Source organism: Clytia hemisphaerica, unplaced genomic scaffold (genome assembly GCF_902728285.1).
Source record: "Clytia hemisphaerica strain Z4C2 unplaced genomic scaffold, Clytia hemisphaerica genome assembly, whole genome shotgun sequence".
NCBI classification, from domain to species: domain Eukaryota; kingdom Metazoa; phylum Cnidaria; class Hydrozoa; order Leptothecata; family Clytiidae; genus Clytia; species Clytia hemisphaerica.
The window spans coordinates 1,320,444-1,343,373 of NW_027103528.1; the positions used below are offsets into that span (position 1 = coordinate 1,320,444).

The 22,930-nt window shown below is 34.7% G+C and overlaps 2 protein-coding genes across 4 annotated transcripts in view; both read left to right on the forward strand.

Annotated features, from left to right (window-relative positions):
- Positions 1-22,930, forward strand: part of LOC136799478 (signal transducer and activator of transcription 5B-like) — a 279,436-nt gene that overhangs the window by 182,341 nt on the left and 74,165 nt on the right. The window lies entirely within an intron of this gene.
- On the forward strand, positions 191-21,680 carry LOC136799490 (tectonic-3-like). 3 transcript variants are annotated; one of them, XM_067056207.1, is made up of 4 exons: positions 191-355; positions 489-587; positions 2,299-2,513; positions 20,430-21,680. In XM_067056207.1, exons 1-3 carry the CDS (start codon positions 203-205, stop codon positions 2,500-2,502), a joined length of 456 nt encoding a protein of 151 aa, XP_066912308.1. In that variant the 5' UTR covers positions 191-202; the 3' UTR covers positions 2,503-2,513; positions 20,430-21,680. The 3 variants fall into 3 exon arrangements, with proteins under 3 accessions (XP_066912308.1, XP_066912307.1, XP_066912306.1); XM_067056206.1 differs by lacking the exons at positions 191-355; positions 489-587; positions 2,299-2,513 and adding an exon at positions 14,141-14,336; XM_067056205.1 differs by lacking the exons at positions 191-355; positions 489-587; positions 2,299-2,513 and adding an exon at positions 19,788-19,930.

Below are 22,930 nucleotides of genomic sequence, written 5' to 3' on the forward strand. Positions count from 1 at the left end.
GTGAGCCAACTCTCTGCCCACTTAAATTCACAGTTAAGATAGGCAGTGCGAAAGCTTGACGGATAAACTAGAGCTCCGATTGTACTTAATTGAAGGGAATCCTATTCGAATTCACTCCGATGAGGGAATTAACATTATCGTTGCTTGCATTCTCCCTTTATTGTATAACGTCTTTCTGTCCTCTAGAATGGAAAAAACCGTCATGACAACACAGGATTGTGTGAATTTGCAGAACGAGATTGACAACGTGCTGTTACCGACTAATTTACCGAACCGCGTCACTTCCTTTGGAAACACAATAACACAAAATGTTGACCAATGGGTGACCGTCATTAACGCGCGCCCTAATGCTGCCGTGAGTATTTTTTTACTAATCAATTATAACGAAACGTCTTTTAAAGGGTCATACTCTTATTCAATCCTTATTGTCCTGTATAACTATTACATCATTTCTACTCTGATATTCTTAAATATTTTTCTTGTTTCAGCCAACAGAATCGAATGGCTATTGCACAAATATGATGACCGATGTTTCTTTTCGCATTTTGTATTCCAAAACCGGTTTCTATGCCAACCCTCAAAATCAGGTACAGGCTTACTTGGAGAACTATTCTAACGGTAAAGGCTTATGGGTCTAATTTAATGTAAGAAATTTTCGCGGCCAGAAGATTTTGCAAGTCAGGCCATTCGCGGAAATTAAATTTCGCGCATTTAACTTAATAGTGTATTACGCGGGTATTTTGTTTCGTGAATCCTGAAGATAGAATAAAAAGATTTCTTGGTTTTTCTTTTAAAGTGGAGAGTGACTATTTGTCTTTTACTCGTTTAAGATTTTCAAAAGAATATCAACGCATGTAAAAGTCTAAACACAATGATCAAAAATTTACAGGCAAGATATCAGAAATACATCAAAGATAAAAATCAAGATACCAATCTAATACAGAGCCAGTTTTCCACGCTAGAAACAAAACTAACAGCCAAGATAGAAGAGACGCTAATAACAAGACTCCAAAAATTCAAACCGCAACAGAACCACGAAAGAAAAGTTTTGCTGAAGCGACTAAAAACAATGATCAATTAAGCGTAAATAGCATGAAACAGCTACTAAAGGAGAAAATTGACGAACAAATTGAGGACCAAAGGAAACTATCGACAGACGCAAATATCATTATCCATGGGGTAAATGAAAATGAGAATAAAGAAGATGTCGATTTCGTTACTGAGCTTCTGAATGACGTTAATTTAAAGACTCAACCAACCTACGTCTCTCGTGTTGGAAAAGAATCTAAAGTTATGCGCCCAATCAAAGTTGTATTCAAAGACAGTCATAACAACTACAGATTTATGAAGAAGTTGACTGAATTGAAACAACACGAGAAGTACGCGAAATTAAGTATCACCGACGACTTGACAAAAATGAAGAGGGAACAAATCAAAGAGGGGAAAAAGAGAGCAGACGAGATGAATAAAGCCAGATCGAATGACGATTTTAAATGGAGGGTACGAGGAAGCCCTCGTGAGAAATTATATTATAAAAAGATTTTTTGTGCAAGAACGGTTTAGAGGCCCTTGTGCCTGAACTGTAATTCTGGTAATTCTCTATAATAATGTTTCATAGAGGTCAATATATAATAATAGACCTGCGAAACATATTGCTATAAAATAAAAATAACATGTAAAACATGTAAAATTAATCCAGAAACTACAAGGAGTTTTTATTCTTTTTCGCGGAATTTAATTTTGCGAATCATCAATTTAGCAAATTCACGAAAACTGTGAAAATTTCTGGCCGTGAAAATTGCTGACATCAAAGTACTTCTTAGAGGGGTCTACACTATTAGAATAGATTATTCCTAAACTTGTTCTTTTCTTGTTGACGTCAAAAAACTGCAAGAGAATCAAAAGCAGATCCCATATGAGATAAAGTGGTTTTTATGACGATAAAGTTTCAAACCGCAATCTTTCAAACAGAAAGATTTACTGTGAGAAAATATCCAACCTCCCTCTTGACCCTAGAGAAAATTTCGTGTGATAATTACAGACCATAATGTGTTGACATTGTCAACTGAATCCGATACTTGTATACATACTTACGTCTGAGAAAATAGTTTCCAGTGAGATCGTTGTTTGACTTGCATTGACTTTGGAAGTAATATATAGCTTTTTTCTAGTTATAAGATATTTCCAATGTTAGACCACAGTTTCAGTTCCGTGTTTAGAAGGAGATGTAAACTGTTCTGCAAAGACTGTCAGTGAATTCGTTTGAAAATTTTAACTCTTTTCGTTCACTTTCTCCAGATTGTCGGCTTCGAAATCAATTACGGTTCGCTGAAAGATTTACAATATCAATGTCCAGGATTATTTTGTGATGATGTGAACAGAGCTTTAATCAGCCAATCAGTATCCTTTATAGACGTTTCAACAACACCGGTCAGCGAAGTGAAACCAAAGCCTAAATTTCGTTCCAAGGCTCCCAATGACTTCTTTTACCCGTTTCTTTAGCTTCTTCAAAGGTAAGAGCAGATTACTTATTTTATCTTTTTTAACATGTTGCCTATTATTATTCTTTCTTTTGTATCCTTCTAAAGGAAATTCAGGGGGACCATCACTAGACGATGCTATCTTCCGTTAGAGGGTCCGTAAAGGCGGGAAATTATGTATGGCGCAGAGTCAGGGTGTCAGGGCGGTTACGGAAAAAAGTGGCTGTAGAGTTTGGAACAAACTGTAATCAACTTTGCCACTGCTTATCCGCCCCGTGCGCTAACCACTGTTTTCAGATTTATCCCGCATCCTAAACTATTCCAATTCTTAGTCTTCTTAGTGATCTAGTGTAAACGGTAGGATCGTCAGACCATCACTTGATACTTTGGCCTTATTAACTGCATAATAACATGGCGGGGAATAACATGACGTAATCTTTCTGCTTTGTACGCCGTAAGATATTACATTAGTGCTTTTTTACACAGTGAAAAAATTAACGAATGGACAAACTCAGTGTTATATTCTTTGAAAAAATATTCCACAATAAAGCTCTATCTTACTATCTTACTGCATCTTTTCTTGTGATGCTCTTTGATTGCAGTGTTTTCTTGATGCAAAAACTATAATAAAATAAATTCCGGCATGAGTCAGCAGTTGTGCAAACGAAAACGAACGAGCAATATTTGTTTGTTTTCGAATGCATCATAATTCTTCACTCACCAAGAGAAAATGTTCATATTGATTCTTTTTCGACGTTTTTTCCTTGTATACAACCTCTCTTTCTCTTTCTTCAAATGGAAGAACTTTCACTGAAGAATACACAACATGTCTGTTAGTGATGGGATGCCTCGTTTCTTTCGTGCGTTGGTTTTCTTCACTCTGTTGTACGTATTTTTTATATCTCTGCTGATTCTTATGGTACAGGAGAGTTTTCGATTCTTTTCGCCTTTCTTTACTCTAATTTGTATTTAGAATTTAGAACCTCTTTATCCTCATTTCAATTTAAGGATAGTTAATTCAGAAAATAGGTAAGAGTATGCAAAAGTTGAAAGATGACTCCTTGCTGATATGACTTTCATATAAAGTTACGAGAATCGATGCTCTCTGTAAAATGTATTTTGACACTCTACCATATACTAAACATAAGAAAACCGATGCATTTAAACCGTGACATTTCTCGTTATTCAGTTGCCTTATAACGCGATCTAGTCCTCTTTGTTAATGTCTACTACTACAAGTCTTAAAAACATTCGAAATCCGTTGTCTGCTTGCAACTAGGGTAAAGAACATTAAAAGATAAGTTAATAGAAAAGAAGGAAGTAAAAAAGTCTTCATGGAAATATTTATCTAAGCATAATAGCATCCTTGATCCTTATTTCATGACTTTATTTAGAAAGCTTAACGAGCAGAAGAAGAAAGCATACCATCTGACTTGTCATTACGGGGAAGCAAGTTGACATTGTCATGCGCGTGTTGCGAAATTTGTTACAGTTTCCAAATCCTGAAATCTGTCAAGTAAACCTTATAATCACTTGGATGTGTTTTTAAAGAGAATTTCAAAAAAATCAAGAGACAAATAGATTTCCAACCTCCTCCCCTGAGAAAGTTCTCGCAAAATAATATAATAAATACGGAATGAATAAGAGGTAAGTATGTGGAAATTTTCTAGATAATATAACCGCTAGATGTTTGGAAAATATTTATTTTGTTTATTTTTTCTTTCCGAACGTGTCTTACACAGGATTTCCTCGTGTTACTTTTGGCTTAAGATGACACTTATTGCATACTTTATGAATATAAAAGCTTTAAACTTATACAAATGCTCTTTATTCAAACTTTATCATTATTTTCGCTCGTTATTTCTCTATGGTGATTGGTTTTGCCGTATTGATATGTTTTTTTAACAATTTTTAGCTTAAGATTTGGAGTTTGAACCAATAGCAATAGTCGAACAAAATTTTTGTATTTTGTAACCTCAATCTGCTTTGAACTGCTATCGAATAATTACTAAGATGTGTCTTGCGTCCACCAATAACGTGATAATACCCGTTAGAGAGATAGTTTTGATTCTTGGTCAAAAGAGATGATTGTCTTTTATCTTTCTACGATCACACAGACGTAAAAGAACAATATTTTCCCTGTTCAAGAACTTTTACGTCAAAACTCGAGTTTGAGGTTTGCTGTGTTGTTTGATGTTACAGCTAAAACTTATTAATTTCGCATAGCGAAAGTATTACAATCGGTTTTCTGCGGTCGTAGTGCTAAAAATTAACACTCAGCACTCGTTCTTCGTGTTCATAGTGCTCCACATGTTCTTCTAGAACATTCTAGAATATTCTAAAGATGGACTCACGCACAAAGATGAATAACAGCGTTTCTTTAATGGTTCTACAAGGTGAGTGTAACCAAGGGTTTGTAAACATTCCTTGTGAAAGCTTTTTAATGGCTGCTTGAAGTCAACACTTTTTGTACACTTTTCCTGCTGTGTATATATTTTTATTATGTTTTCTGGTAACTTGTAGAATATTTAAAGAGGTTTGTCATTCGTTTACTACTTAGTATTTCATGTTTGTGTAGTTAGTGAATGCACCAATAAGCTTTTACGGTGCTCAGTGGAGTTTTTGGCTTCTTTTTGACCACAGCCCCCACAACAACTAACAACAGAACCCTTCAATACAAAAAAAAAAAGGTATAATATTTTTTAGCAATTAGTCATAGGTGTTGATGAACAATGAATAGAGCTTTTCGCCGTTGATCACATTCATATGGAAGCAGCCATTTTTTATACAAATCATAGATTGCCGAAATAGATTTGCATAGTTTTGCATTTATAAATGTAGAAAATGACGTCATTTTCAAAATGATTTATCTTTTTTCAATTTATGATTCACCTGTACCTGTACCTCAGGCGCTGTTTCGTGGAAATAGGGCTTTCTGTGGTTATCGGTTATATAGACCACAAACTTTTTTGATTTTTGGTGATATTCGATCGTGTTCGATTGCGTTCGAGTAAAACGTTTGATTGGTTTGATTGATTGTAAACTACCTTTGATTATGTTTGATTACGATTATGTTCTATAAGTTTGATTGGGATTAAATTAAATTGGATCACTTCTTTAGAGCTTTTTTAGCGTGGACGACCAAGCGTGTAAGTATATACGGTACGAGAGTGAATAAATTATTTGATTGCGATTATTATTCTATTGCATTCAATTGATTCGACGTTCGATTCATTCGATTGACACCGTCTGGCCATAACATGTGAAGGTGGAAATCAATCTACAGTACATCTTATTCCCCATTCAATTCAATTTTTCAATTTGTTTATCTTTATGATAGTACGAACATTAAATATAAATACAAGTCTGGGAATAAAAATATCCTATATGAGGATTTCTAAGTCATTCACATTGGTCATTGTTGGTCATTGTTGGAAAAAGTTTTTGATTGTAACGAGTGGGAGAATGTTAAATAGACCTATTGCTAGTCCGGGTGTCCTGTTGAATAATTAAAAACTCTAGCACTAAAAACAATGACCACATATAGCACATGATTATTCTGATTATGCATTTATTTTTCTTAATCATTGTTTTGAGGCTGGTCTTTTTAAATTATTCAACATCCTGACTAGCAAAAGGTCTATCTTGAATAGACCTTTGTTTTCATAGGACACTATGTCCAGGTTAAATAAGGTTACCCTGCCAGCACAGCAGCCTTACTGAAGCACCGGACACAAAATGGCTGGTGTCAACCAAGAAAACTTTGTTTCACTGGACAATCCTAACAAAACAAGGGACCAGATTTGAATCACTCTTACTGTTGCTGGGTAAAAGGAAAAAGTCTGGTGCTTGTCCAGCTTCAAGAATTTGTGCAACTTAACACTAGACAAACACCAGACAGTTTTGAGCGGTGTAATCTAATAATACTTTTCAGCATCCAATAGAAGATGAGCAAAAGTCTGGTGCATCGGCAGGGTAGATGAAGCTCCAACATCACAAAAACAAAACACAAAAGAATAATTTATGAGTTTATTCATTCTTATTGTTGTTTTGATGCTGGAGTCTGGAGTTTTCTTAATTGTTTTCAACTTGACATTGCACTCCTGAAGGGGCCATCGACAAATCATTTTCAATTTTCAATGGTATTCGGCTGTCAACGGGTGGAGGAAGGTTGACCCCATGCTGCTAAGAAGATTTCCAAAGGTCAATAATGTTTTTTTTTTTCATAAGCATAACATTGCCTTTCTATAAGCATGCATTTTGATATCCATATCTCTTATTGTTTAATAAAATTCGAACCTGAAATACCTGGGGTACAGCAGGTGGGAAAAAAATTGAGTGACAGTGCTAAATAAGCCCCTTATTCTGTCTTGGCCACAAGCCTTGGTTGAGCTTTTATACCATATTTTCATTCAGTTGGAAAATTTGGGCTTAAAACAGCCATATTTTAGTCAGTTTATTAATTGATACTCTCATTTTTCAGTTTGGAAAAATGGGCTCTTCCAGAAAAAAATTGTACATGGGGGGGTGGAGGATATAACAATTTTTAGTGATTTACCCCCCAAACAGGGTGACTTTTGGCCCCCCCAGACAATAGGTTTTACCCCCGAACAAGCATCTGCTGACCCCCCGGACACCCCAAATTACCCCCGGACAGAGCAAATTTACCCCCCGTACAAGGCAAATTTTGATGATTTTATTCTACCCCCCGGACAAAATATCCTCCACCCCCATGTACAATTTTTTTCTGGAAGAGCCCAATCTAACTCAGATTGAGCCTTTTGGTATAGTTATTTTTTGAGTATTCATTTGAAGTGCAAGTTACACTTATTCTGTATACTTTGTAAGAAGTATATTCCTAAGAAGTATAAAGTGTTAGACTACTGTAGCCTAGGATAATTTATACTATTCTTCTGTATGAAGTCAATTGTGAAATTGCCATCTATAGAAAGCCTTTTCTACGCTTATAAAAAAGAATCTTGATGATAATTTATGGAAAGGATTTAGGGGGGGTTTGTCACACTGACAGGATTGGCCCTTTTTAAGTACGGTATTACGGGATTTGACGAAAAAAAGACGGGAAAACGGTATTTTAAAATCAGACGATGACGATATTTAGCCTATTTTTTTGCCATTATGCCGGTATTTTAACCTCTACAAACTGGTGTGACGGTGTTATCATTTTTTTCAATTTTCGGGATTCCGGGATTCAGCCAAAATTTTGACGGGAAAACGGTATTTCGAACCCCTACAAACCAATGAAGTATAACCCCGAAGGGCGAGAATCGAATCCTATTGGTAAGATTTGAAGCCAACAAATCCTACCAAACTTGCGCGGCCTTGAGCGGCTCGCCTGGTTTTTACACAAATGACCGATTGAAACTAAAATTTAACGCTAAATTTCGAAAAAAATATCAATCGTAAACAAAGGAATTGCTACATTCAATCTGTCGTCAAAAATGCGGCGCATTTTTTAAAGGCTTCACTTTTTCTTGCCTGAGAAAGGTTAGAAATTGAACTCTAGCCCTTCGGGCTTTAAACTCAATGTTACAAACCCCCCCATTTAGGTTCTCTATGAAAAAGTAAAATGGTATCTACAACCTCGTGTACAATATTCTTCATGCATCACGTTTAACACGTCGTTGTACAGCAGATACCCCCCCTGCTTTTATGGTCAATTTTTCTCATTTTGAATATTATGCGAAATTTTCGACTTCCGAGTCGTCTTGTTTAGTATGAGAATTGAAACTTCAAATTCTCTTTTACAGGGACTTCGATGGCCAAATTATTAAGAGCAAGTTAAGAATCTTTTCAGACCCAAAAACACCCGATTTCTTCGTGAAATGGACAAAAATACTCAAAAATGTTGAAAATGAGAATTTGTTCAAAACATTTTTAGACTTGAAACTAAAAAAGTTAAGAACACCCGAAAGCTTCAAAAATTTTGTTCTTTGTTCTTATTAAAAAAAAGTGTATTCGATTTTCGCAACATCGATTACAATATGTCAAATTATCCTATTATCCTCTCAAGTGAATTAAGGAGCCAAAAAAACGAAATATTCCTAAAACGAAAATATTATCTCTGAGATATCGGAAAATGGAAATAGGAGAGCCAATCATATCCAATGATGGTTTTTTCAAATCCCTTTAAGTGTTTTAGTGATTAATCCAAGATCCTTTAAAAACCGAAAATCGAATCATATCGAATTAGCGGTTTTCTCTATTGGTCGCTTCATTTAAGGTGAAACTAATACAAGGAATCTGTTTGACCAGAGACTTGTTATCAAAAGAAATCGTAAAGAGGAGGATGCTCTAATGTATTTTAAAATGTATGACTTCATCTTTTACATAAGAATTTACTTTTGAACGTCCTCCATCCTTTTTTAGCTTGTTTTGGCTTGTTCTTTTCTCTACGGCTTAACTTCGTTTACATAATTAGTCTTTTTGAAAGAGCTTATTATTCTGATACTTCCAATGGGGCGCCAATTTTGCATTAACAGCCACATAGTTGATTTTTTGTATAATATCCCAGCTGGCACACAACGTTGTTTCAACGTTTTTCTAATATTCACAACGTCTATATAACGTTTGATGAACGTTGAAACAACGTTGTGTGCCAGCTGGGATTCCATGCTTGAAGGTGAACCTCTTCCTCTTCTGTTTTGCTTTTTCTCAGTCTCAGTCTTGGCAGCTATTATTTTATCCTCCATTTAACTCGAACCTATGAAGTAATATACAGTTGACGCTCTCTAATTCGATCTTCAAGGGGGATTGGATTTTCATCGAATAAGGAGCGCATCGTATAGTAGAGCGTCGTTTATGAGAGTTTCTTGTTGACGATTGCTTTTCAATATTATCGAAAAAATGGAGCGTATCGAATAGTAGAACGACGAATTAGAGAGCGTCAACTGTAGTTTTTTCCCACATGGTCATTTGACATCCTCGAAGACAATTTCTACCATCTAGACTATTTAACGAGTTTTTAGTTTCTTTTGGGCATGACAAAGTTAATTACAGTAATCATCTCAAGCTAGCCTCTTTTTCTCAAAATTAAGCTCATTTATGAGCATGACACGACATCATTCGTTTCACAACTAAATTACTCATAGTATGTTGATCATTCAAGTCAGTAAAAAATTAGACACGAAAGTCTTTTATTTAAAAATTTAGCATAAGCTTTTCGACACAGTCATCTTCAGTGCAAATGATTTAAATAAAAACGTTAAAAATGCTGTACAGTTTATACAAGAAATGTTTTTGAGAAATCACTGCTAATTCCCATGGGCTATAGTAGATATTAGATATCTACGATAGTTAGAGAATTAACAATGATAATAAAAACATAAAATATTAAAATGTTTTGCTATTAAAATCAAGTTATGCCATTCCGAAAAAGTAGTAAAGTTTTTGTTTCGGTTTGATTCATTTTTGTTCAGTTTGTTCATAGTATGTCAACTTCAATCATTCATCTCTGACAAACAGAATTATACAACGACGCCCTGTTGGCATTCGTATTAACTTTTGTCCACATTACCTTTTAACTAGGCTACTTGATGTTTTTTGACAGATTGAATAAAACTGTTATAAGTGATCCCATGTTTTAAGGTGATCGTCTTTTCGGATTCGCTTGAGCCCGCAGTAAAGCCTATATGGCCTAGATCTAGTTCCATTATTTTTGAGAAAAATAAACGGAAAATGCTCGGTCAAAAAATGTTCAGCCTTTTACTTCTTGATGTTCTATGATGAATAAGGCTATATCAAAAAGTTTGAGATTGTGCCATGAATTCGAAGTGTATAAAAGTAGTTGGAAATTATGTTTATATACTCAAATTTCAATGATTGCAAATTCTAGGAGATTCCCAACCTATATTCGAGCGTGGTTTTTGCTCTCCTTTCTACCTACTATCGTATTACTTTGAATAAACGCCCCTCCTAAAAATCAAAAAAAAATATAAACGCCAAACGAAGTAATGCGATAGTCTAGCATACTAAACGACTGTTTTAAGAGAGAGTAGGGTATGGTAAAGAAACTGAAAGGGTATTATTATACAAACTATAACACCATCCCGTAACATCGTAACCCTGAATAAAACGGCTTCAGTCTGCTTCTTCTTAAATTTTCACACGGACTTGGAAGTTGTAGAAGTGGAGGGAAAATTTCCTCGTGAGTCTTTTATAAACTTTCTTTCGCAACTGACTTCCATTTTGACCCACTCACTTTGAAAGTTTCAAAAGTGCAAAGAGGTGGGCCTAAAAAGTTTTTTTTGACCAAAAGATTTCAACACTTTTACGAAATTGCTTTTGTAACCAATGCCTTACTGTAAGACTCATCTCCTTGTTTTGCTAAATGTTTTCAAAATAGTGGAACTTCGTTGATTTAACAACACTGCAATTTAAGTGACTAATAAAAACGTTTTGATCCTTCAGAGGAGTTTGTGTCTGAGAAATAATGTAATGAAATGCTGTTGCAAAGATCTTGCATTATTGATGAAGGTTGAAAGGACAGAGACCCCACTCGGCATTTTTTTCATGATTTTCATGATTTTTTGCAAAATTGGCATTTTTCATGGTTTTTAGCATGTTTTGGATCATTTTGGCATGTTTTTCAGAGAAACATTAGGGAAATTTGTTTATATTGTCTCTTCTCTGTCCTGATATTCAGATTCATTAAAGATATCTCAAAATAGCACTTTCAGCCCCCCAAAATTCTAAAATTTTCTCACTTGCCCAACCATGGTGGGCAACGTTAAATATTATCTTAAGTTTTCAATAAATACCATTGACAGAAATGTTAAAACAAGGATGTGTCAGGTAGGGGGGGTCCATCTTTTCCAATGCTTTATAGGGAGGTAGGAGATTTCCCGAAAAAAATGGGGGGTTTAAGATTTTAGGAGGGGGGTCAAGGAAAAATTAGGGTGGTAACAACTTTTGGTCAAAATATCTATCATATTTATATTGATTTAGATATTTGGTATGGGACAACTAAAAAACAAGTGTAGATAGCTAAATCTTTGCCTGCGGCACCATGTTAAACTCTTTTTTTCATATAATTTTTGATACAAATTTCAATGTTTTTGGTTTTTGCTGCTGTCAAAAGCACGGGTTCGAAATTTTTTTTAAATAAGGGATATACATATACGGGGGATGAAATAAAAATAGGGGGTTTAGATCCCTCTGCACACTATGTTTTTCTCCGTTCAAGCTCTACTTTATAAAACAAGTAGCCAATATTTGGAAGTTTTGTCAAGACTACATGTCACTGAACCACCTCATTATTCTTCCAGGGTTTAGACAGGTCCATGACCTCGGCAAAACACAGGGTTTTTTTAAAGCACCAATTTTTAAAATGTCTCTTGCATTATAGCTTGTATTCAGGGATATGTTATAGCGGAGCTGGATGAAGGGCGAAAATTCCTTAGCAGATTGCTTCTTTGTCTTTTCTATTGTAAACTGTTGATAATAGAAATCCATCTCTGTCCCCTTGAGTGTTCTGTTTTTATAAGAAAAATGAAGCAGACAAAGTATTCATGCAGTACGTTTCCACATATTTTGCTATGACGTTCCCGCTTTTCATCAAAATTATATTTGTAGAAGATACCCCAAAAGCTTCCTTGTAAATGAAATCTATTTTTATCAGCGTGTGTTATGAATTTGAGAAGCTTTCATGATTTCTCTTTAAAAATTTCGGATGTAAATATTTTGACAAATATTGTTTCAATTGACTTGAAATTTTTTCCATAATCAGACATACCGACTTGATATCTGAAAATATCAGTTAGAAAGTGAGGCACCCCGCGGTGTAGCGCGGTATTTCAAATGAAAAAGTACTATTTATAATCTTAGAGAAGAAACTTCTTATAACTTTACTAATGAAAACAATGTTTTTCATTTTTTAAATTGTCATTCACCAATGTTTTACAGACCCTCTTGATAATTAAAAGTTTTTAATCGTGAAGGATAAATGCAGCAGCAGAATCATTGGCTAAGAGGAAATTCAAATTTCACGAGTTTGTAATTAAAAAAGTTAAATTTCATATCAAATTTTAATGTCAGGGACAGAGATAGAACAAGGCTTTTTTAAATGTGCGTTATCCAGCTCCGCTATAACATATCCCTGTTGTATTCTAGTGTCTGGATATACATGATTTTTAAATATTTCTCCTTTGGGGCCAACCTTGGTTTTTTCAGGAACAGGGCTCCCTAAGCTAAAATTTGCCTTATGTACATTTTTCTGATTCTTAGTTATATTGTTCCTACATTTCAATCAGTTATTTTCTATTTAGTTTTCCACCCTTGAAAAGACACTTTTTTTGCATCTTGAAAATCATAAACTTTCCTATTGTCCAACCATGGTGGGCTACATTTTAAATTGCAGCCTTTGATTGATTAATAAATTAATAAATTCCAAGTGAAATGATTTCTACTTATGTTTGTGATATTTATATCGATTTCTCATCATGTCTACATCACTGTTTTTAGGTACGGGAAACACGGGGACTTCGTTGATTAATAACTCTACTTTTTGGCATGTTTTTCATGTTTTTCCATTTAAAATTAGCATTATTTAGCATTTTTTCTGCTCTTTTTGGCATTTTTTCATGCATGTTTTTTCAAAAATGCCAGTGGGATCTCTGAAAGGATATTGGCGAAATGGACTTCACAACGAGCACTTTGTTACAACAGAACCATCAGAAGTTTTTGGAGTATGGCTTCTTCTCTGAGGAAAAGACCTCACAAAAAACCGGGATATTTCATTCCGTTTCTCAGTGAGTTCAACTTTTACAATTTTGGAAAATTAGAAGCCTTTCAAGAACTTTGACGCAAATATTCGAAAAAGTCGCAAAGTGGAATAGACGTTAATTGCGCCGGGAAAAACGTGGGTGACGTCTAGTATAGGCTAAAAGAACCCATACTTAAAACTATCCTAATAGCAAAGTATCGTGTCAGTTTCTTATCCCACCATGGATTCTGAAAGTTGGTACGTGGTAATCAAATATCTAAATCTTCGCACGAAATGTATACTCTTCCTTTACATCATTCTTTAAAAAAGTTGCATAAATATTTTCAGAGGATACAGAACCCTATTTCAGTCAACTTTCTTTCTCTTCATCTGTCAATGTTGTTCTCGTGTTTTTTCGCATTCCCTGAAAGATTGACATCTCGTCAAATTGTTACCTTAAAAGAATACACTTCTTTTTGTAAGAACCAATAAACTTTTATTCAGTACTTTAAATCTCAGATTGTTCTTATTCTGTTCTTAATTTCAACGTAAATTTCAGGGGTTTTTTTACCTTTATTCCTATTTTAAAAGTTAAGCCCTTGATTTGCTAAAAATTCAGGCTGAGGATTGTTCTTAAATTGTTCTTATTTTTTGGCATTTTTGAGCCTCATTGTTCTTATTGAGTGTTTATTTAAAAAAAGGGTGTATGGGGGATATCTTTATTTTCTTGGATATCTGATTATGAGGGAGATCTAATTCACCAGGTTGGTGAGTTTTCGAGTTGCTCGATTCGTTTTTCTTATGTCTGGTAAGCGCTAAACACCGTCACTGTTTCATTTCATAACAAAACGTCACTGTGTGGGAGAACTCATTCATCATAAGCTAGCATCCGCTCTCCATCACAGAGCTTACTATAAATACACACAAATAAAATTAGTTGAGTGTTTAATCATTTAAAGCTGTAATCATTTTTTGTCGTGTTTCATTGACTAGAGGCTTTCTCATAGAAAGTTATCTTTCATTAAGCCTACCAGCTTATTTTGTATCAGTTGAAAACTTGAGGCGCTCATTTTACTATAATTCTACAACAAGAATCAATTTGCGCTGAACGATGGTTTTTAAAGATAAATTTTTCGGTAAGATTTCTATTCTTTGTGTTCGTTCTGCTTCGTCTCATGCGAATATGATTTGAATTTCCTGGTTAGGAATGCAATCGTTTCGGACCAACCAATGGCACAAGGTGAAATTTTTACAAGCTCTTATTTGATATGGTTGGTCATTAATGCGTCATCTTTTCTTTTTTTTTACTTCAAATGACCAATAATCTTATAAAGACTCCATGTCATCTGAAACCAATCGGTAATGTATGTATGTAATAGTTTATTTCAAGTTGACGAACAGGTAGCAACAAAGGCTAATAAAAGTCAACGCTACTTTACAATTTGTAAGGTGATTACAAAAAGCCGACACCGTCAATATAGGTTCGGCAGTTCGATGTTCATTTCTGTGGAGTGCAGTCAGCCGAAGCTGATGTTTTACTAGCCCGGGTTCAAAGACCTACTTTTGCTTGACTTTGCCATTTCTCGGGAGTTATGTTACTCGGACACCCCTCCACTACCTACGAATTTTCGCTTCGATCCCATCAGAAAAAGCTCAGATATGAAAAATAAAACTTTTGACATCATGATTTGTGCAAGTCATTGGTAAATTCTGGAAATTTGTTGTGGGCTCGTTAAATCCTACATTTACTGAATGATTTACTTTGCTTGGTTTTGATGTGGTGGTTAGTGGTCGAGTTAATGATGAATTCTATGGTAAAATTACGTACTATAGAAATTCCTCGTTTTCGCTTAGTATATGGTTTCTGTTGAATAACCCTTGTAAGCTTGTTAGAGTTGGTAAACGATATTGAGCTCTAGATATAACACACTGATGTTCATTTTTGAGAATTAAATTTTCTTTGTAGAAGGCCTTTTCTTTTAAAACATTGCGAGACTAAGATTAATGGAAACTTTGGACTGGATCTTTTTGTAATTTTCAGTTTTCCTTTAATTAAATTGATTACATATTTTTTTCTATAAGAACAAACTATATAAGAACATAGGGCTTTGATTGCCAAAGTGTTAAGAACATTTTAAGGCTTTGGGAACTCTAAAACGCCCAATTTTTTTGGGAAATGGACAAAAATGCTCAAAAAATGGCGAAAGATCAAAACATGCTAAGAACATTTTTAGGCTTAAAACTCAAAAAGTTAAGAAAATTCGAAGGCTTCAAAGATTTTGGATGTTCTTTTAAAAAAACATACCAAAAATCCTCTATTTGTTTAAGCTTGCATCTGTGTACTGTAACTTAATTATCGCCGAAAATTTCATTTATTGAAATCAGGCGGCTGATTCGATGATCTTTAAATCTCTTTTCATTTTCAAATTACCCCTTAATTTGTTAATGTCAACTATTAGAGTTAGCATCTTTCACATGAAAGAGTTTAACAAGGCGCCCAGTGATTGGTTAGATTTCTGTCAGCATCCAATGAAATTCGTCCTTGCAAAAGCTTGGAGACATCACTTCTTGTACATACATTAACTTAATTAGTAGAGTTACAATTTCCTTTCAATCTTCCGTCTTCCTGCCAATAGTTAATTGTTCCTCTTATTGTGTAGGGGTATTCGACCGGTGATAGTTAATTACTTTTATCGCTGCTTTCCTTTCGTGGGCGCTGAGCTTGAGTGCTTTTTCTTTATAAGAATTACGAGATTCTCTGAATCTTTGTTTCTCGGTGAATCTGTTCTAATGGTTGAAGGACTCCCAAGAGCTATAAGCCAAACCCTGAGCATTGAGAAGGCCACCATTCTGCAGTGCATTCTCTAGAAGGCTAGGAAAGGTCAAGAAAGAAAATCGAAATTGTGTGTTGTACGTAACTATGACGGTATATAGTTCTTATAAAAAACGTCTTAGCCAATATGATGTGTGTTTAATTCATAATTGAAGACGTGTAGTTTTTGACAACCATATGTAATATCGTAACATTTTTATGCACTGCATCCAATCCTCTCTCTGTACAAAATCACCTTCTCAATATCACAAGACCTTCCCTTCCATTGTCGGCCTGGTGTTTTGATCTTTAGAATATCTTTTCCTCTTATTGGTGATATTGGCAAATTGCAGATTGCAGTTTAGTTTTCTCAAGCTAAATTTTTCACGTTTTGGCAATATGCAAAATGAAGGATTGTATTTTGTCTGGACTTTCTATCAGTCAATTACAGTTATTATAATATTCATTATTACAGATACCAACCTATGAATTTCTAGCCCTTTGAGGGACTTTTGAGGCATGAAAAGGGTACACTTATGGCTCGCATATACCTGTCACCCGTTTTGCCTAAGCCCCCCCCCCCCAGGTAGTAATGGCAATCTTTGACAATGTTATCGAGAACCACCTGTAATGGTGATGCGGTCATAAGGCGACAGTCACTCATTTGAAAATATCGAGAATTGCCCCAACAAATTAATCCAATATGAAAAATACCTCGTTTACTTAATGAGTTGAAATGACTTTCATTATCCTGATGAATCTCTTTAAAAATCATGAGTAACTTTTTAATGACCATTCATAATGGAGAATCGGTCGTTAAATTTCCAAAAGTTTCTCAGCTCGACACAACCCTTTATGGCTTTAACTCTCAGTACAGTTTCGTCGTATATCAAGAAATTTGATTCGGTATGATACACCCATGTCTCACAACCCCGGTGAAACTTGTTCTCACAATTGGAAAGAAAATTTTTTATCCAAATTTCCAATGAGGATAGAAAATCTACTTGTCCAAGCTCAAAAAATTTTCAATTGAATTTTAAATGGGGATGAAATCAAAGTCAATTTCAATTTCTCACACTGGGGACGAAATTTCGGCCAAGTTTTCCAGGGTTGTTATGATTCAGTAGCAAAATTTGGTAGTGTCATTTTCTTAAAGAATGAGACAAAAAATGCTGTTTTCTCTAAGGTCTTTTCTTCAAAAACAACCTATTTTATGAGGTATTTTGACCTAATCTTTGGCTTTTTAGCTTGCTGTTTCGAGCTGTTTCTTTCTTACTGAAGAAAGCACGATGCATTTCTAATTGAAACGTCGCTTGCAATCTTCAAATTTTACTCTTAAATAATTGTCTGTCGAATTCCTTTTCCTGGACACATAACCTCTGTGTGCGGAAGCTCGTCAAACTTTTTATAGTAATGTCCAATCGAAGAGTTAATTGTTATTCTTTCTTGGCAATGAATCGTTATTTTGAATCAGTTGAATATGTTCGACCTTTTGAAAGCTGAGCAAGAGAGGTTGTGAGTTCGAGTCTCGCTGGATCCGTTGGTTTCCAACCTTTCTGGTGGCTGAGAGCGACTGCATTCACTTCATTGCAATACATAAGGGCAATATTCATGAGCGAGAGTTGTTTTTTTTCAAAACTTTTTTTCATATTAGGCAGTATTGTTTTGCCATATGTTAAGTGAATTCAACTTCAAAAATGAGAAGCGAAATGAAATCAACCCGAGAACGTATAGACTCTTTATTTGACTGTTTGGTGTTTTGCCCAGGCCTAGGATGGGAATGAGCAATAATTAAGAATCAAGCCGGGACAGGCTCCGGTATACTAGTATATTTTTATCGTTCATATTTTTTTATTCCAACTTATGTGTAATTTCTGTAGTATATTACGTTCCGAAAATGCTTGCACAGAGGGCTAGAAGCGAGAAAAAAAATAATTAAGAATCTTTGTAACTACTGGATAAGCTCTCAACTCTGAAAATTCCTTAATAAGAATTTCTTCCTATTCCTTGTCAAGGTTTGTTATCTACGGGGGGCATCTACTTCCAAGCAGAGATTTCCTTTCCTATCTTCAATTTGTTTTTAATTTTTTTGTTTTGAAAACAAAACAGCATGATTTACTTTTTTCCAAATTAGTTGAGAATGATGACCAGCATGCACTGTGCCTGTTTTAGCCTTTTTTTGAAAAAATATCCTGTTCAGTAACAAATTTTTCCCTAATCAAAAAGAGTTGTTTTTAGAAGGGATTTCCCACTCTTTTAAACAAGATTTTGCTCAAAATATTTTCCCCAATTGTGGAATAAATAGATAAACAATTGGCTTTGGAAATCAACTAAAAAATCTGCGTTTGGAGACTTGACTCACCCGATCTTCAATTCATATTTTACTAACCCCAAAAAAAACATTATTTTAGGTTTTTGGTCAAAATAAACCCTTTTTAGTCCCTGTTATATAATTTATGTATTTTTTAACAAACTACAAAATGGGTTCTCCTGTTTAATCCTTCAAATCCATTTTTTCACTTAAAGTCCCTTTTGCGGTATTTTTCACAAGAGCACACAATATCTTTCAAGGCTTAGAAAGACCTTTTTCTTAAATGCTGTTAATTTTGTTCATCTTTCTAACGTTCAGAAGACATCCATAGTCAGTGTTTTCGTGTAGATGTATCAAAATGAAAGAGGTGGGAAACGTGTTTATTCCGTTAACACGCTGTTCACTACATTTTACATTTCGTTATAATGTTCTCCCCTTATCTCTCAGCCTTGTTTCTTTTGTTCCATAAAAATCTTTGTCTAGCGCCTCAATTCAGAACGAGATCCAAAGGTGCTCTTACTTACTTGCTTACTTGAACAGGTAATTTCCTTTCTATTCTTCCATTGGTTCAGTAAAGTTAATCCAAAATCAAATCTTAAGTTTTGTTTGTTAATCCATTTCGGTACTACTAAACAATTAAGCAATCCCACATTCTCAATTTAACTATGGAGGAGAGAATCCTGAAAGATTGAAGTATTAGCTACATCCCTATTACGCTGCTATTCTTTGTTTTAGTGTAAACTTGTCTTTAAAAGTTGCGACCAAAGAGGACCATAGATGGGTGGTAGTAATAACACTGACTGAAGCTGGCTGGCTGGTATTGGTATTGGTGTATACCCTAGGTGTATTTGGAGTTAATATCTGAAAGAAATGGTTTAATGATTTTATCATTCTTCTGAAAGCCTCTGCCCCAAACCTCTCGTTTCGTGATCATTTGTTATTATACTGTTTATAATTGAAACAAATGTTTGTAGACTTCTCTACTCTCTACCAATCTGTTCGTCTTAGACATGATAAGCTTCTATAAAGGAGGCTATTGATTCCTATACATAATCAGTCAATATTTGTTTTCTTTATTAGTCAATATTTAATTCATCAAAATTTTATACTCTCCTCCTTTTTTATTTTGCTTCGCTTCAAGTTTTTCATCTTCTAAAAAGTGTCTCTACCATTGTCTTTACCCTTTAAAAAAAGCAAAGAAGATGTGTTTTTTTTAATGATGAGTAAAAATCTTATTTGATCATCTCTTTATGTTTTATTTTGTTATTTAATCTGCTTTAGTAATCTCTACTTTGCTGAAATAACGAATAGAATAAAAAAAAATAAAGGTTTAAACGTACTTAAGATTAGTCTTAAAATCGGTTAAAAGGGGTTATAGAAGATTGTACGTGTTCAGAAGAAGTTTTATTTTTGATGAAGATGATAACGACATTTTCTTCTTTTTTGGTCACCTTGTAGCTTATTTCTTGAAAAAAAAGAAATATAAAATTAAAGTTCAATAAAGAGGGCTTGGTTGATTTTCATTGACTTGTTTCTAAGCTGTGTGATATTTCTCTCCCTTGAGAATATGCTTAAAACTGAATATCTAACCACTTACACTTTAAATGGTAGGTTTTAATGAGGTTTTTTATCACAGTTTTTATTCGTGTTTCTATTTTTATCCGTATCCGTTTTCCTTGAACAATTCCATCCGATGTACTTAACAGGCCCGGCGGAACCACCGTAAAAGTGGGGAGGCTGAAGGCTCAAAATTATTTTGAAATTCATTTTGGGGAGGCTGAAATCTCCCCAGTCTCCCTGCTTCCGCCGGGCCTGTATTAGTCCTCAAAGTAAAGATCTTACCATCAATTTCTCTTAGAATTTATTCCATTTATAGGAATAAATCTGAACCCTTTTAATGGTTCTGTTCAGAGAGATATGACGGCACTGGCCCCCTTCATCGCACAATTGTAAATGGCCCTCTCTTAATTGTAAATGAGGAGAGCTTACATAAATTCTACATCTGAGCTCTGTTTTGTTGTTATTTGCTTCAACTGATGGACAAGGTTCTTCCAGTCACATTCCCCTCACTGCGACCTCTAAATATTTCTATTTCTCCTTCTATAGGTGATCGTCATGCATCGACCGTCCACGATCACGTGATCTTACCCAAACAACTGACAGACGATTTCTATTCCACATGGACGCAATGTTACGAAGAACTTTTCCACGCTTCACTTTCACCGAAATATATCCAGCGTAAAGAATCAACAGCTAGTACTTCGGGTAGACCAACATCTCGATACGGACTACATCATTCTGTGTCTGAAATGAACTTAGCGACCGGTTTCAATGATGGATACGCTTCAGGAGGCGCCCGGTCGCGTAACAAACAAATGCATCGTCTGTCGTTAGATGTTTCGAACATGAATCTTGATATTACGCCGGATGAGCATCCCTATCGACGTCATCAAAGACATTTATCTGATTCAGAATCTTCCATGAGATCAAGTAACGAACGAACATCGAATCTCGCCAAATTCTTCGGACGCAAAAAAGTGTATAAACTTTCGGACACTACTTCGTCAGCAACGCAGAATTCTTCAGCTGCGGATTAAAACTAGGTTAGTAGAATGGAACATGGTTGCGTATCATATAACCTTTGATGAAGAATGTTATAGTGAAGAGGCGGAGTTACATTGTGGAGGAGCCAAACCAGTGGGATGACTCTAAGCTTGCACATTTTTTGTGAGACGGCTTCGCATAACTGGATTTGAAATATTGTTAAGGATCTTTCCCTTGAATAGTACTGTTAGATTCTTACAGTTGTTGTTTTCAAACAGCCAGACATTGTAACAGAGATATTCAAATCCTTTGAAATTATTTATGATATTCATGAAGTAATGTTTTCTACGGAAAATCCCGGTTTTTGCCAGTAGTGGCAAATTTTATACAACTTTTGTCTAGTTTAAATTTGTCACTACTGGCTAAAACCGGGGTATTTCCGTAGAAAACATTACGTCGTGAATATCTTGAATTAAATATTGGTAGATTAGATTTACCTAATTATAATGAACTTCAGAAGGTATACATGAAATTTGCCAACTAATGCCTTGTAATGAATCAATGGTCTTTACAAATGCTCTCCTCCAATGTGATTTTTACCTCCGTAGTAAAATAAATTTGACGTAGAGAACTTTTCGAAATAGACTAGAAACTTTCTCTGTTTTGCCTTTAGGATAGATTTTCAATTAAATATTGTTGTCAAATATCTTGTATTTATGACATGTTATTGTATTTTTTGAGACTTAGATGATTTTAATTCGTGTAAATATGTTTTTCATAAAGTTCAAGAAAATATTTAAAATTATGAAACTATGACTGACTTCCAATTTAGCGGGTATGAGGGGCTCCCTAAAAGGTTTTTTAGACTGACTGCATAGGTCTTTTTTGAATTTTCTTCCAAGAAAATTGGGAGAAAATTTTGACTTTGAAAAATAAATATGTAAAATATGCTTTCTCATATCTTTCATTTCTGATATTGGACTATTGAGATTTAGAATTTAACGAAACGTCTCCGGGACACCATCTTTGTTTCTAGTTTGGTCTAAAAATAATAGCTTGTGAATCTAAATTGCTTCGAGAGTTCAATATTTCAAAGAAAGAAATTATTTTTGGACTTCATCTTCATGTTAAAAAGATTTTTACGAGACCATCTTGATTCAATCTGACGTCACTAACGGTTCAAATTTGATTGAGAAATGAAGGAGGGATAAGAGGAATATAGATTTCACTTCGTTTGTGACGCAGATGTAAAAAAAAACTGAAAAATATTTTTCAACTCCAGCTATCTCTCTGAAATCTCTCATTTCTCTTTCACAGTAAACACTCGCTTAACTTTCTACTTCCATCAGATTTAGATGGAGTGCTTACCATGAATGAGAATTTTCACACTTTTCATCATTGGACTGCAAATTTGTAAGCAATAAACTCATAAAGTGATTGATATATAGTAACCAGGCCCTTTCCATTGTATCCTTTCTTTCAGCGGAGAAGTTTTATAGCTTTACCTTCAAAATGCTTGATTTATATTCACCCTTATGACCACGAGAACTAGGCTTATGGCGTTAAACTTCCCAACGCGCACTATTTATGAAAATTTTCAAATTAGAAAGTGTCCTTTACTTTTTCCGTATGTTAATACACATCTCTCAGGCTGAAGGGTCATTGAGACAGTTAATATTTTTGAAGTCAAGATAGCAAAATCAAAAAATAATTTTACAGATCTTTAAGAAAGTACGTAGTTTTGAGCCTTTTTCGTCGACTTTGTCTAGCCCCCAAACAAGTATAGACGTTGTTTTTATAAGAACCTTCGGATGTTCTTAACTTTTTGAGTTTCAACCCTAAAAATGTTGCTAACATGTTCTTATTTAGACCATTTTCCTAAGAAAAAGGGTGTTTTTGAGTCCTTAAAGCCTTGATATGTCCTGTAACTTGCTCTTAACATTTTGGCCATCGAAGTCTTGTGTTCTTATATAGTTTGTTCTTATAAAAAAACGTGTACTTCTTATCTTTACAGAGCTTGAATCTCGGTTTAAATTCGGTCTTTTAACTAACCTTAAAGAACA